The sequence below is a fragment of the Sinocyclocheilus grahami genome, unplaced genomic scaffold (genome assembly GCF_001515645.1).
Source record: "Sinocyclocheilus grahami isolate Dianchi unplaced genomic scaffold, SAMN03320097.WGS_v1.1 scaffold291.1, whole genome shotgun sequence".
NCBI lineage: Eukaryota > Metazoa > Chordata > Actinopteri > Cypriniformes > Cyprinidae > Sinocyclocheilus > Sinocyclocheilus grahami.
This window is the reverse complement of record NW_015505470.1, coordinates 615,889-631,620: the sequence shown is the minus strand read 5'-3', so window position 1 is coordinate 631,620 and position 15,732 is coordinate 615,889. Positions and strand designations below refer to the sequence as shown.

General features: G+C 35.6%; 1 protein-coding gene across 1 annotated transcript in view; it reads left to right on the top strand.

Moving 5' to 3' along the window:
* The first annotated feature begins 239 nt into the window (after positions 1-239).
* The window catches only part of LOC107600766 (vacuolar protein sorting-associated protein 37D-like), a 42,966-nt gene continuing 27,473 nt past the window's right edge, over positions 240-15,732 (top strand). Inside the window, exon 1 of the mRNA XM_016292726.1 lies at positions 240-571. Within this exon, the coding sequence (XP_016148212.1) occupies positions 404-571 (168 nt within the window). The 5' untranslated portion in view covers positions 240-403. The remainder of the gene's footprint in view (positions 572-15,732) is intronic.

The window sequence follows — 15,732 nt, the reverse complement described above, 5'->3', positions numbered from 1 at the left end:
GTGAAAGCTAAAGATACTTCTCATTATTATTATTATTTTACTTTTCTTTAAAAGAATAGTTATACATTTCTAGTTAATAAAAGGGTACAATTATTTCTTTGTCTTTTTGCATAAGATAAGAGAACTCGGCTAAGTTACTGTAACGCACTCTGCATGAAGAATCGTTGTATATCTCCGCCGCATGTAACTGAAGTGTGTATTTTGTATGTCATGTTGTCAGTGTTGCGGTGGGGCGCCTCCTGACGGTGGAATGCGGAACTGCAGGAATCTGTAAACGTGTGCCATATAGTCTCTCCGTGCATTGTCTTCTTTAACAGTCAGTCCTGGAGCGCCTTCGTGCCGGTGAGAGCTGCTCCGAGGTTCACCTACATTTGGCGCCGAGCGTGAGCAAAATGGAAGTTAAATGGCTGGCAAACGGAGTTGTTTAGTGCGCCTCACGGGGACAAGAATGTCCCAGAAAAGGGACGTGAACTCTTACCCAGATGGGTACAGGGTCCTCAATAGCAGTGAACTACGGGAGCTCTTACAAGATGAAGAAAAAATGAATCAGATCGTGCGACTCAGTGAAAAGGTATTTCTTCCGTTCACACACACACAGTTTAGACCATTAACAGGCTGTTTCTTTGCATGCTTGTCATTTTTCTCTGATCAGCTGTTGTGCTTGTCATTTGAACAAACTGCGGTAGATTTGATTCCATTCACCTAACGTTATTAGACTGATCTGTGTAGCGTGTTATATGCATTACACGCCGTCACATACATCGTGTGCGCTATACAGCACTGCAGACGTACTACAAAGACTCATGGACTTGATAAAATAGCCTAGTGTTTTGTGCAGACTATATTTCTTAAGGGAATCTTTTCCCAAATATTTACTGTCACATTAAAGTTTTTGCATTAAAAGTAAACAACGTATTAAACTATTTTAGGAATATGCTGCTTCACATATGAACATAATTACATTACAGCTTTGCCAGCGAACAAGTATTGAAACAAATGCTATTTTTCCCTCCCTTGATATAAAAATCAGTTTTAATAATACGCAAGTCTTCGGAATACTTGATTCTGATTGGTCAATCGCATCATTAAGCAGTGAAACATTTGTATACATTATATGTACTTACTGACTGCTCCACTGCATATTTCAGTGTTGTGTAAAAAGCAACAAATCCAGCGCCACAGAAAGTTGATTAATAATATATAAATGACTATTGTTATATTGTTGCAGTGTTCATGTTGTTGCTCTCTCTCTCTCTAATTGGACTCTCTAATTTTTTTCTTAATAGATGTAATGGGCTGTTTTTGTTAGCTGAAGCGTTAGACTAAACTAATTCTCAAATTCTTTCTAAAAACTCTTATATTTAATGTCCATTTATTTATATTATGTATAGATGCCCCCTCCCCCATATAGACTGTGTGAGAGATGCAATAATGAGCGGCTGACTGTACATCATCTCTTAAATATCACTCATTGCATTTTAAGCGGTTATTGTAATGCAGTCTTCTTTGTATTCTGTTCCTATAAATGCATTTGAAATGCATTTTGTATGGTTGTAATATGTTCTGGCTCACCGTGTTTAGGTTATAAAATCCCTCTCTCAGATTATTGTGTATTGAAACTCAGCGAGGTTATATGAGAGCTCTTAAGGTGCATCATTCATTTTCAGCTTAGAAAATCGTTTCTCATTTGGGACTGATCCGGTGTCACTGTATATATGACATTTGAGACTTAAATTGCTGTAGCCTGATACCAGATCCCCGCATGCCTACAGGAAGCCTGAGCATGTTATTTGAAATATAAGGATAAATATGTTTGCACTAGGTCATAAAAACAACCTCAGCCTTCATAAAAAATGACATCGTATACAGTACATTATACTCATAAATTAAAGGAAGAGTTCCTTATGTCATGCTAAAACTTGACTTTATTTTATCTGTGGGCACACAACAGGAGATGCCCTGTATTGAAACAAATGCTATTTTTCCCTCCCTTGATATAAAAATCAGTTTTAATAATACGCAAGTCTTCGGAATACTTGATTCCGATTGGTCAATCGCATCATTAAGCAGTGAAACATTTGTATACATTATATGTACTTACTGACTGCTCCACTGCATATTTCAGTGTTGTGTAAAAAGCAACAAATCCAGCGCCACAGAAAGTTGATTAATAATATATAAATGACTATTGTTATATTGTTGCAGTGTTCATGTTGTTGCTCTCTCTCTCTAATTGGACTCTCTAATTTTTTTCTTAATAGATGTAATGGGCTGTTTTTGTTAGCTGAAGCGTTAGACTAAGCTAATTCTCAAATTCTTTCTAAAAACTCTTATATTTAATGTCCATTTATTTATATTATGTATAGATGCCCCCTCCCCCATATAGACTGTGTGAGAGATGCAATAATGAGCGGCTGACTGTACATCATCTCTTAAATATCACTCATTGCATTTTAAGCGGTTATTGTAATGCAGTCTTCTTTGTATTCTGTTCCTATAAATGCATTTGAAATGCATTTTGTATGGTTGTAATATGTTCTGGCTCACCGTGTTTAGGTTATAAAATCCCTCTCTCAGATTATTGTGTATTGAAACTCAGCGAGGTTATATGAGAGCTCTTAAGGTGCATCATTCATTTTCAGCTTAGAAAATCGTTTCTCATTTGGGACTGATCCGGTGTCACTGTATATATGACATTTGAGACTTAAATTGCTGTAGCCTGATACCAGATCCCCGCATGCCTACAGGAAGCCTGAGCATGTTATTTGAAATATAAGGATAAATATGTTTGCACTAGGTCATAAAAACAACCTCAGCCTTCATAAAAATGACATCGTATACAGTACATTATACTCATAAATTAAAGGAAGAGTTCCTTATGTCATGCTAAAACTTGACTTTATTTTATCTGTGGGCACACAACAGGAGATGCCCTGGCTGCTCTTTTAAGCAACTGTGAAAGTGAATGAGGACCGAGGATGTCAAGCTTAGAAAATGACAAAAATTGTACCAACCACAAAGTCTGTAGAGGAGAAACAGAGCAACATTTAAGCTAGTATTCTTAAATCTCATACTTGCACATGTTCAGACTTGTTCAGCATCACAATTGTTCACGAGATGACACATGAGAACCAATGGAGGCATCACTGACTTTAAATGTATATGACACATTAAAAAGAAATATTTTCCAGAAAGTGATCATTTAGCTTCAGAAGACTATATGGCACCACATTTATGGTCATTGTCATTTTCTGTGCTTTTTGGTCATTTATGAAACTTGACAGCCTCTTTCACTTCCATTGTATGTAAAAGAGCAGCCAGGACATTCTTTTAAATTTCTCCTTATGTGTTTCACAGAACGGGAAAAAAATCATACAGGTTTGGAATGACATGTTTGAATTATGAACAATCAGTGTTATTTAAAGGGGTCATATGATGTGATTTTCAATTTTTCCTTTCTCGTTGGGAGTGTTACAAGCTCTTGGTGCATAAAGAAGATCTGTAAAGTTGCAAAGACTAAAGTCTCAAATCCAAAGAGATATTCTTTATAAAGTTAACATGTCTACATCACGATGTGGGAAGATTTGTATAACGCCGCCCAAATGTTCACGTAAAGAAAGAAGGCGTAACTTTTATTCTCGCTGTAGTATTGTCGCTGCCGTCATGTCGTGAAGACGCTGTGTGTTTCGTTGTGAAAGCGAAATTACTTTGTTTGGTCTTCCAAAAGAGGATGATATACGCTTCGTCATGCCTGGAGCTGATCCGTGCTGGTCGCTGAGGAAATACATCAACTTTGCTCTGTGGATCGCCAGATCAGCTTTCACCGTGGACGAAGCGGAGTCCAGCCCGGGTTCGTCACATGTGGTTGCCGCAAGTCCGCATTTTATGGAGGACTGTTTCCTACAGTCATGGTTTCCGATCACAAATGCAGAAATGGTTTTATGTTTACGCGGCGCGATGCAACACAACGCATAAAAAGACAGTATAAGTCATTATAATCCGTAATTATGTCCCCACTGGATGCAACAAATGCCTCGTTTATAATGGTTTTAATATTTTTGTCTCGTCGCTCCGGCCTGACAAGGCATCATCAAAATATGGTAAGGGGCATAACATTTCCGTCACACGCTTGAGGTATTCGGCCAATCACAACGCACTGGATAGCTGGCCAATCACAGCACACCTCGCTTTTCAGACCGATGAGCTTTGTAAAAATCGATGTGTTTCAGAAAGGCGGGGCATAGAGGAGAAACAATAATGTACAGTATGTGGAAAATAATGTGTTTTTTGAACCTTAAACCGCATAAACACATTTCATTACACCAAATACACAAAATAATGTTCTGTTTAGCAGCGTCATATGACCCCTTTAACTATTATTTATGTAATGATATAGTAGATATTATTTTTAAATTAACCTTTTGTATATTTTCAGTTTCTAGCAAACTATTTATTTTTAGCTTTAATTTTATATATATATATATATATATATATATCAGGGAGTCCTCGGGTTCTTAAAATGTCTTAAATAACGTTTTCCTAATATAAGGCTTTAAAAAGTCTTAAAATGTCTTAAATTCGGATTCGATGGGTCTTAAATAGTTTTGGTCACATTACCGCTAAAGTATCTTAAGTCTGACGAACCTAATAACCCAATGACGGGTTCTTAAAAACCTAATGACTGTTTACAATCATTGGCCAGACTGAAGATTTTTTCTTCCCCGCGGTAAGTTACTGCGTCATCAGAGAGAATTGCAGTAAGTTAGCAGAATACAGAATACAAGGTCATGCTGAGGCTCACTCTGTTTGTCTCTTGAGAGACTTCAGAACAAATGAGCGTAACGGCACACATAAACTCAGAAGAAACACACTGAGGTAAAAAATCTGAATGTTTAGTTTATTCATAATATGATATAGTTAAGTAACACCATGACAAGTGAGCTATTTTGCTCAATATTCTCACGGCACAAAAAATCATTCAAAACACCTACAGAGAGCACGCATTACGTGAAGTCTAGTGCGCATGCGCATTTGCAGTGCGCTCTTTCACTGCATGATTCAGTTTATTAAAATACATTCAGAATGATAACAAATTCAAGACATGGGTGCAGAAAATGTGTATATTCATACCACTTCTTATAGTTAATCAAGTTCACACGGAAGAGTGCCTTTTTTCCCCTCCAAAAATTACCATATACGAATGTAATATTGATTTTTTTTTACAACAGTTCAATCAAGTTTTATTAACAGACTTTACGCTTTAGACACCATATTGCCTGTTTTTGCACTATTTCGCCAACAAAAATAATTCCAAACAAAGTCACAGCGCTGTTTTGCGACAGCATTTTGTTCCTGAATGAATCAACCGTTTAAATGATTTGGTTCAATCGCAATGACTCGCTTATTAACAGTGACTTGCTGCCACCTGCTGGCGGTTTTAATTTCACATTTAAATGATCTTTTCATTTTTTAAATCATTTCAAATATCAGTATGCAATTTTTTACGTTTAATTTATCAAAACATTATTTATGCATTAAACAGTGTGTAAATACTTCTAAATGCCACTTCAGGTGCAGCTTATGTCTGAATTGCAAATATGAATTTTGTTGATACTGATTTCATTTGCTTAGTAACTGTCCAAATGTCTTATTCTTATTCACTGAATAAATGTAAGAATTTGACTCAAAAGATAATGCACACTTATAGAAAAATGGCTTTATAAAGGTAAAATGCCCATAAAAGGTAAAAATAAATTTAAACTTATTGGAAAAGATGAATTTCTATCTGACCACCACACAGAATATGAAGAATATCAAAAACTTTAGGAGTCAGCTGTCCACGAAATTCCTTAAGATACCAGTAGTTGTACCAGCAGTTGTAATTATTGTTATTTGCAGTGTAAATTATTTAATCTGACTGGTAGCAGCCCTATAGTGTATATTGAATTTATCGATAAATTGTAATAATTTGGTTACAAATACGCCTATGTAAAGGTAAATAAAAATATGCAGATTTAAGTATGTAAAAGCTGATAGAACACTGATGAAAATATTGCTTCAGAATAAATTGTTTACTCCACCAAAAATCTCAGTGATGCAGTTATTTTGCAGGGATATTTTGTATGGAATATTGTCTGCTGACATGAAAAGTTCACTGTATATCGTAGTAATAAATATAATTTATTACAGCAATGATATTTTGTTTTCTTTTTAATTTAAACACGTTAAATAGTCTTAAATTGAACTTGTTCATGTCTGTAGAAACCCTGAAATATATATATGTGTGTGTGTGCATATACTGTATATATATATATATGTGTGTATATTTGTGTATATATATGTATATTAGTTTTATTTAATCATTATTTCAATTACCAGAAACAGTTTTAAGTAGTTTAGTTTCAGTTAACAATAACAACCTTAGACAGAATTAGATTCTTAATTTATTATTTAAATGTATTTATTTCTTTTTAATTATTTGACTATCCGCTAAACTGAGCAGTGTTGCCACATTATATACAGTAGGTTACAGATGGTCAATGTGTTTGTAACAGCAGAGGCATGTGGTAAAAATAAGAATTACACCAACACAAATAACTGCAAATACAGATGCAGCCTCTGTATACTGCATCTTATGGATTGATGGTCTTTATTGATGGCTGTGCACGAGAGTTATGTGCTGGGGTTGTAGAGGTCAAACTCCTAACGACTAGTGATCAGTGAGGCCCATCACTATTCCCATCACAAACAGGTCAGTTCATTAACACACCAAGGTCTCCAAGGGCAACCGCAATGAAAGGGTCACAATGGTCTAGTGCTCTGGATACAGTTATTGCTCTTGTATGGGTGAGCGTCATTCCCTAACAAGAGATTGTGGTGTTTTTACTAAATGGAAAAGGCTCTGTAATACCCAGGCTGTGCTCTTTCCTATGAATAGCAATGAGACGGCCTTTATGGTTAACTGTGTGTGCTCATTAGTGATACAGAGGAGAGAGTCAGACTTACTCCTTGAATTCATCAGTAACAGCAGCTCTTTGGTCATTCATGGTTTATTGACCAAGCCAAACTATCTCGGACTAAACAGATGGTCTTAATGTACTGTGCTTATGCTGCATGCTTAATGTGTACAGCCATCATTAATCATATAGATTCGTGTCTTTGCCTTTTTTGTATTACCACATTTTTGGCATAGCTTAAATATTTTTATTTTATATATATATATATATATTAGGGCTGCACGATTATGACAAATCATAATTGTCGATTATTCGCTTGAAATTGTAATTGCGATTATTAATTACAATAATAATATTAATTATCACAATTTACATTGAATGATGTTTATACCGTTGTTTTATGCAACTGCATGCCGTATTTTTATATGAAAATAAACAGGCTGAAAACACTCTAACTGAAAAACTTTTAGTGCTTTTCTATAGGAAATATAATAATAATATTAATTATCACAATTTACATTGAATGATGTTTATACCGTTGTTTTATGCAACTGCATGCCGTATTTTTATATGAAAATAAACAGGCTGAAAACACTCTAACTGAAAAACTTTTAGTGCTTTTCTATAGGAAATATAGAAAATATTTCTATAGGATTTTCTTCTTTAAATTATAAAAAAGTAAAAATATGAATGGTATTATAATGTTATACTAAAACTGTAAAGTAAAGATCATGTTCCATGATGATATTTTGTAAATTTCCTACCATAAATATATCAAAACATAATTTTGATTAGTAATATGCATTGCTAAGGACTTCATTTGGACAAATTTAAAGGCAATTCTCTCAATATTTTGATTTTTGATCCAGGGCCTCACAAACACACACACACACACACACACATATATATATATATATATATATATAGCAATTTGTGAATCATATCATACATTTGCTTCCACAAAATGTATTTAAAATGATGGAAATATGGAAATGCATGGAAAGCACATACAATTTAAGTAGCCCCCATTTGAATGTTGGGGATTAGGAATTTTTTTTTTATAAAGCAATTTATACTTTTATTCTGCATAGATGCTTTAAATTGATCAAAAGTGACAGTAACAACATTTATAAACCTACAAAAGATTTCCATTTCAAATAAATGCTGTTATGAACTTTCTATTTATCAAAGATATTTTTTTTTGTGTGTGTGTGCAAAATCAGCATATTAGAATGATATCTGAAGGATCATGTGATACCAAAGACTGGAGTAATAGACAAAAATTGGAGAAATATTTCTTGAAATATTTCACAATATTACTATTTTTAAATAAATTTTTAAAATCCTAACAACCCCAAATTCATTAACAACCCCAAATTCATTAACAACCCCAAAGTAATTTTGGCCAAAGAAACCATTACGAAAGGACACAATAAGAAAGGATCAGCCATTGTAGAAAAGCAGCAATTTGTGAATCAGTTGTTCTTTTGAATAATTTTACTGAATTGATTCTTAATGATTCAATCACAAGACTGATTCACGATTTCATGATACTTTTATGGTGCTTTAGTGTCATTGAGGTTTGAAAGTTACAGTCCCCATTCATTGTTAGTAAACAGTTTCCTTCTCTGTTCTTTGAAAGAAAGAATGACATGAGGATGAGTAAATAATGACAGAAGTTTCACTTTATTTTGGGTGAACTATTTCTGTACGGTATTTTCCAGTTTGTGACTGTAGGCATTTGATTTGTTTTATTTGTTTTATGACCATTGTATCATCCAGCCCACATGGTCTCCAGAGGACTTGCATCTGCACAGTGTATAAACAGACACACAGGCAGCTGCAACCGGATATGGATAGTCTGTGTCAATTCCTGTTTAGGGAAAATGCTCTCTGTAGGTCTGGGAGTTTTACTTATTTGCATTAAACAGCAAGAGAGAGAGAGAGAGGAAATGGGCAAAGAACAGAGATACTGGAGAAACATGCGCCAAAGACCCTGCTGTTTCCCTCCGCATTCAGAATGTTCATTATCCAACCACAAGTGTGAAAGACATGCACACCAGCAGGGGCTGGACTGGACAGTTATTGGCTCTGGGTGACTTATGACGCATGCGGCAGACTCAGCACTGTGGAATACTAAGAACCAGAGAGGGAAAGAGCCTCAGGACTCGCTCAGATGTTCCTCTGAAATATGCCCCAGTAACTAAAAGATTGATCATGGCCCTGTGAAATGGGAATGAGCATGTGCCTTAGCTGTCTTTGTGGTATGAAGCGCTACATCCTCGCCAAGATAAGCCACATCCTTTCCTAGAGTTGCAAATGCTCAGATGAATTTGTTTTAGGTGACAAACTATCTGGTCGCTTTATTAGCTGTGATCTAAAACTTAGTGAGCTGCCTGTACATTTAAAAAAAAGAACAAATAAAAATGTGTAGAAACAATTTACACTCAGAAAGTGCTAGAAAACTTTGCATTTAGGTATGAAGAAATATCAAACACTGAATTAAAAGGGACATTTGAAAGACTGAAAACAATATTTTCTTGCAAAACATACTCCAATAATCTTAAAGATCATTTTTACGCAAGTTGCCTGAATGACAAGATGACTAAAAGAAAGCTCTGTATAATTGTTGGTTTCGGGTTCAGTGTTTTCATGAATCAATAAAAAATATTTGTATGTATATTTTTATGTTAATTGGAGTATAGTTACAAGCTGGCAACATAATTGAAAGCTTTGGAATCAGTTGTGAGGGGAGCCTCCTGTGAGCTTCACATGAACACTGCTGTTTGTTGCTGTCTGTTTAATCAAGTTGCTGTCTATTTAGAGTGTTCCAAATCAGTCATTTAGGAGGTTCCATTTCAATTAGGATTCTACCTTAGAAGGCAGCTGTCTGTGCAGGGCTTGTGTCATTCTGTTTCATATTTGGATAGTTTTAGTTTTCAATTTTTAATTGTAACATTGATGTGATTGCATTCATTTAACAAACAATTCACAACTGGTGCATTAAAAAAGACAAATCAGCACCCACAACTAACATAAAAAAAAAAAAATCTTTAAATAGGGACCCAAATCAAAGACCCTGTGAAATCAAAATGAGAGTTTTATGACTTTTTACTGAGGTAATTTGTATAGTGTACTTCTAAATTCACTTTTAGTGTAGATACTAAAATGTACTTTCTATCTCAGTGTTGCTGTTGTTTATTAGAATAAAACTATTAAAAATAGTTTGTATTAGTTGAAATAAAGCTAAAATACAATCAAATAAAATATATAAAAAAACTTTAACAAAAAAGAGAAATGTTGACTTGAAGAGTAACGGAAATAAAACAAGTTCAAGTTGAATTACTAAAATTACTGAAACTAAACAAATTCAATATATTATAAATAATAAAAGCACATAAAATTACTAAAACTTTACTAAAAAGATTAAAAAGAAAACTAAGAATATAAACTAAATATAATATTAAATTCAAAAATATGAATAAATAATAGTATATAAAGAATACTAAAGTAACACTGACTCATAATAAGCCCCCCCCCAAATCCCGCCTGCTTCTGACAATCGTTGTTCTGGTCTATGATGTAACTGAAGCCTTTTAGCTCTAAATGGAAGAAGCTTTTGATGTCTTGCAACTTCTTATTTCAAGAGTCCTGAAAGTGTGACCGAAAAAAAAAAAAGTTAAAATCTGCTGTTGTCCTATATTTTATTTTTTAGCGATTCACAAGCGAATTGGTATGTCGCCTAGCTAAACTTCTAACAGTTATGCATATTTAGCACAGCATGCTTTGGGATATGTTGCTCTTTTTTTAAAGAAAGAGATAAATATTCATGATTTGACCTCCATGTGTAGTTAAAAAAGATGACATGAATACTGAGTCCCACTGAGCAGGCATAATTTTAAGGCAGAGCATCAGAGTGAGTGTAATTTCTGGGTGTTGAGTGCAAATGGATTAGGTTTGCAGGAGAGATAAGAAGAACGTCGTCTCCGCTGAAGCCACACTTTGGATTATGAGTGAGAACTGTAGGAAAATCTACGACAACCCATATCCAATTCATTACCCAAGCCATTTATCATCTTGTCTAGATCCTCAAAATGGCTCTGTAGGAATTTAAACGATCCTTCACTGATCAAACCCTCGTTTAGTGGTCGACAACATCTGTATCATCTTTAAATAGATTCCGAAATTTCAAGTGGAAAGATAGTGCGCTGTTTGTTTGCTGTGAAACTATGGAAATGGTTCCCTCGTTGGAGTGGGCTGCAGTAATGTGAAACCATTAATGAAAGCTGAGAGCTTGTAGTCCTCTGCTTGGTCCAGTCATAAAAAGTGACATTTATCAAGCTTAATTTGTGGTGTTAATTGCACCGTATGATTTAATCAAGTAGGACAGGTTCCTGGATTCACATCCATTATCAAAAGATCATAGCCTTAACTCTATTCCTAATTCTAACTATAACCAACCCCTAAAACCAAAGACAAATGGTAGGAAACTAAACACTATGCATGCTTTGGCCACTGCATCAAGTGGTTCCATTGTACATACTTAACGTTCATTCTTGCATAGCGGTAACACACTTTAGTACTCAAAAGAGCGATATAGTTGAAAACTGACCATAGAAAAGACATATTACACTAATGGCCGGAACAGAATGCCTCAGAATGCTGAGAATGCAATGCATATTGTACCTCAGATGGTGCTGACACATTCTGGAATGCAAATTTGCATAGTTAGATGATTCATAGACTTAATATGTTTTAGGCCTAAACAAGGAGGTCTATAACACCTGGTTTGAGCTATCCATTAGCATTCCTCTTCATCTCAGTGGCAGTTATTTGGACGTATGTGATTTGATCGGTCATTTTTTTGCTAATGGTTGCTCAGTTCTGCAGCCAATTGCCTGAGCTATGAAAAATGTTAAACTCTTACTGTAAAAACAAAGGTTCCAAAATGAGTTTTTTTTTGCAGCAGTGCCATAGAAGGATACTTTTTGGCTTCCCAAAATAACCTTTCAGTGATCAGTTCTTCAAAGAATACATTTTTTTCCTGATAGAACAATTCAATAGTACTAAAAACCTTCTTCCACTATTATAAAAACCTTTTTTGTTTTTGTTAAAGGCTCTTCATAGAACCATGGATGCTAATAAAAACCTTTATTTTTAAGAGTATGTGTATATAGCTTATTATTTATGTGGTGACATGACACTTGATTGGCTGATGACGGACTGTTCCAAACCCTTTTCTCTCTTAGTTTGGTTTGTTTAGGCGTATATGAACACAGCAATCATGGTCGGATCCGCTCCAAACCAATTGGTCCAAGATTGGCTGAACAATGTGGTCTCGGCCTGATTGAAAACTTTGTGGTAAGAAAGCAATCTGACCCAGTGGACCAATGATCCAAGCTGTATCATAATTCATAATGAGAAATATGTTACAACAATGTCTGATTCTGTGGGTGAGCACATTACACATTCAAAGAGAGCCATTCATCTTAAAATGTTGTGTAATTGCAATTCTCTGAAACAGGTGCATTGCAAGAATGCTGTCCCGACAAAACCTTGACACTATTAGCATAATCCTGGAGCATAGCGGTGCACTCTGACCAATGAGAGGACAGTTTTATTCACATGTGAATTGCATAAACACATTATGGTACGCTTTGAAATGTTGCCAAAGGGAACCAAGAAGAAAATGATCAATTGTAATGATTTAAGTCCCTGTTTCAGAACAAAGCCAACAATCTACTGGTCTGGAAATTGTTTTTGTGACTATACAAGTCCATTTGAATTGGGCATAGGTAAAATTAAATATATTTACTTGCAAACATCTATACACTCTTAAAAATGAAGGTTCCAAAAGGAAGTTTTCGTAGCATTGCCATAGAAGAACTGTTTTGGTTCCCCCAAGAACCTTTCATTGAAAAAACTCCTTTTTTTACATTTTAATAATTCAAATAACCTTTTTTCCACTAACCTTTTTCCCTTTTGTGTAATGGAAAGGTTCTATACCATTGATTCCAATAAATAAATCTTATTTTTAAGAGTGTACTAGTGCAAAACCCAGAAAAACTTTCCCAAACCTTGGGCCTAAATGTAGTTTTCACCCCTAAAGTATTGAATGGTGACAAACTGGGACCGCACAGACATCTCATCTGTTTGCATTTTACTCTTCACGGCTTCATTCGTCTTGCAGAACTGATGCATGTAATTTGCTATCATTTAGCATTATGTGGTCAAAAAACTGCTTGACATTTTCCATCTGCGTTTGATGAGGGATTAGTTCTAAACATTTACATTGCTTAGACTGTATATAATATTCCTTTCATTAGAAAATGATTATCTGCTCGTTCTGTGCTCTGCCATTCTAGAGAAGTTGTCTCTGAGGAGAAACATTCAGTCGTCACCCACTCTCTTGAGGCCTTGATGGAGCATCCCCATGTAAACAGCAATTATGTCGACAGTTGAATCAAGCAATTGACCTTAAAAATGAGAGGTTTGAAGTTGTTTCCCAACTAAAAGAACCTCACATAACCTTAACCACGTTTTGATCACATATGCTCTTTTGAGTTACTCTAAGCAGCTCAAGTTTTTCAGTTTCGTCGTCTTCAGAAGATGGTGGCTTGATCAAAGGGGACGTCCGTTCTTACATTTGCCCTTCGCTAGATAGATTCTGTAATAAATGTGCCACCAGTGGGAACATCAGCGCCATGTTTGGGGGTCTCGCACAGCATTAAGAAGGGAGGTGAAATTCTCATATTCGTTGAGCGAATTAATCATTAATCCTCTTATATGCTCGACTAAGCACGCTCAGTCTTCATAATGTTCCCCAAGTTTTGAAATGCATAAAACTGGTAGTTAATATTCATAGCAGCAAAAGAAGAAGAAAAATAAAGTTCTGTTATGACCCAAACCCTCACTTACAGTAAAAGTAGGGGTCTGTGGTTTCGACTGATGTCTGGGCCTTTGCGAATGCTTTCCATGAGGACATTGGTTTGGACGTGGCTCTGCTTTTCCCTCCATGGTTAGAGAATGGTCTTGGGCCGCGTCATGCAGGATGGTCAGAGTGAATAATGGCACTTTTTCAGGGATCATGTGGACAGATTTGTCCAGCAGCCATTCCAGCAGGATTATTTCAGCATGGGACTTTGTTTTATTGTATTCGAGCAACGCGTGGTAGACTGAGGCGGTTGGTTAATCGAGCATTGTCTTCATTGCCGCTCCAGGCTATGTCCCCTTGTCAACGGCAAGTCACTGTAAGAGTGCTCATTCGCTCTCATCTGGAAATCACCAACTTGCTTTTATAAAAAATATAGTTGCATGTCAATATTTAGTGTCGTTCGGGCAGAACAGCAAGTTGTGGTGAGTGAGGTCTTTATCTCCGACATGCTCTGTTGCTGTTTCTGATGCCATCCTGTGTTTATTATGTTTTCTCTCATATTGCTCGCGGTTTGACCTTGAGCCGTAAGCCTTCCTGTCACAGTCATGAATTGAGCCTTGAGATAAAATCACTACTATAATATGAATGAAGTAGAATCTTAAGAACTGGTTATTGATATTCATTTCCCAATTCACAAGCCCTCGATTCGAATGACTACCAAAATTGATTCACTTGTGATTCTTCTGATACATGTCACTTGTATGAAAGAAATTCTCTCTCAGCTACTGCTATAAAGTATACAGGGATCCTTTCTAATTTATAAGCTAGTAAGAAAAAGTTAAGAGAAAAAAAGGTAAGAATTTTTTTTTAAACAAATTAACAGCATGGCCCTAACTTTGCTCACTTCATATAATTTAGCAGATTTAATAATGAACATACCCCAAAAATAAAGTTTAAAGTAAGCTTTCATTTGAATTTCCAGTGCAAAAAATTATAGCTCTGAATGTATACATATCATTCATTCACATACTGTGTGCTATATGAGCAATATCACTCGAGTACGAGAGCAATACCGGCTCTATATCAGAATGGCTGTAATTATGCCAGAGGCACGAGGTCGCAGGCCGAGTGCCGGAGGCAATCACAGCCACTGATATAGAGCCGGTATCGCTCGAGTACTCGAGTGATATTGCGTTTATACAACAGTTCGACGGAACGTGTGTAATTAAACAAGAAACAACGGAGTGCCTAATAAAACCCTCTTTTGTGTGCAACTATTTCCTTCCGCCACGGATTCAAAGCTCAAGTTGACAGTTAAACATACGTCACTTTTAGAATTCGTATCAAGGGCATGTGCTGCTTCAGTTAGGTTATTAGTGAGAAATAATGAGGTTATAAGACAGAAACAATGCGGCAAGACGTGCATCCAAATGAGAGAGAGAAAGACTGCGAAGCTAGACGTTTCTTCTTATATTAACTATCGTACTCTACGATTAGCTCAGTGAATAATTTAATAAAAACATAGACCCGGATTGAGCAAGCGGAGTGATACAAAAGTGTAAAAGGGCGTTCCTGTAGTGATACCAGTACAATATCTCACGGTTCTCAACCAATCAGATTTGAGAACCAGAACAAACTGTAAATTAGATTACTTTTGATATGCTGTATGTTTTCATTTACTAAAAAAGAACCAGTTTTTTTCCCCCTAGCCTTAAATCTTAGGAAACTCAACTAAACACTAAGGGTGGGTTGCACCAAAAAGGATTCATCCAAAATCTAGATTAAATCAAGGTTTATCTAACAACTCTTTTGCACCAAACTTTAAACCTTGTTTAAACAGGTTTACATTTAAACCATCATCTTGATCCTGGATTTAATTTATATTTAAGATAGATTAACTTT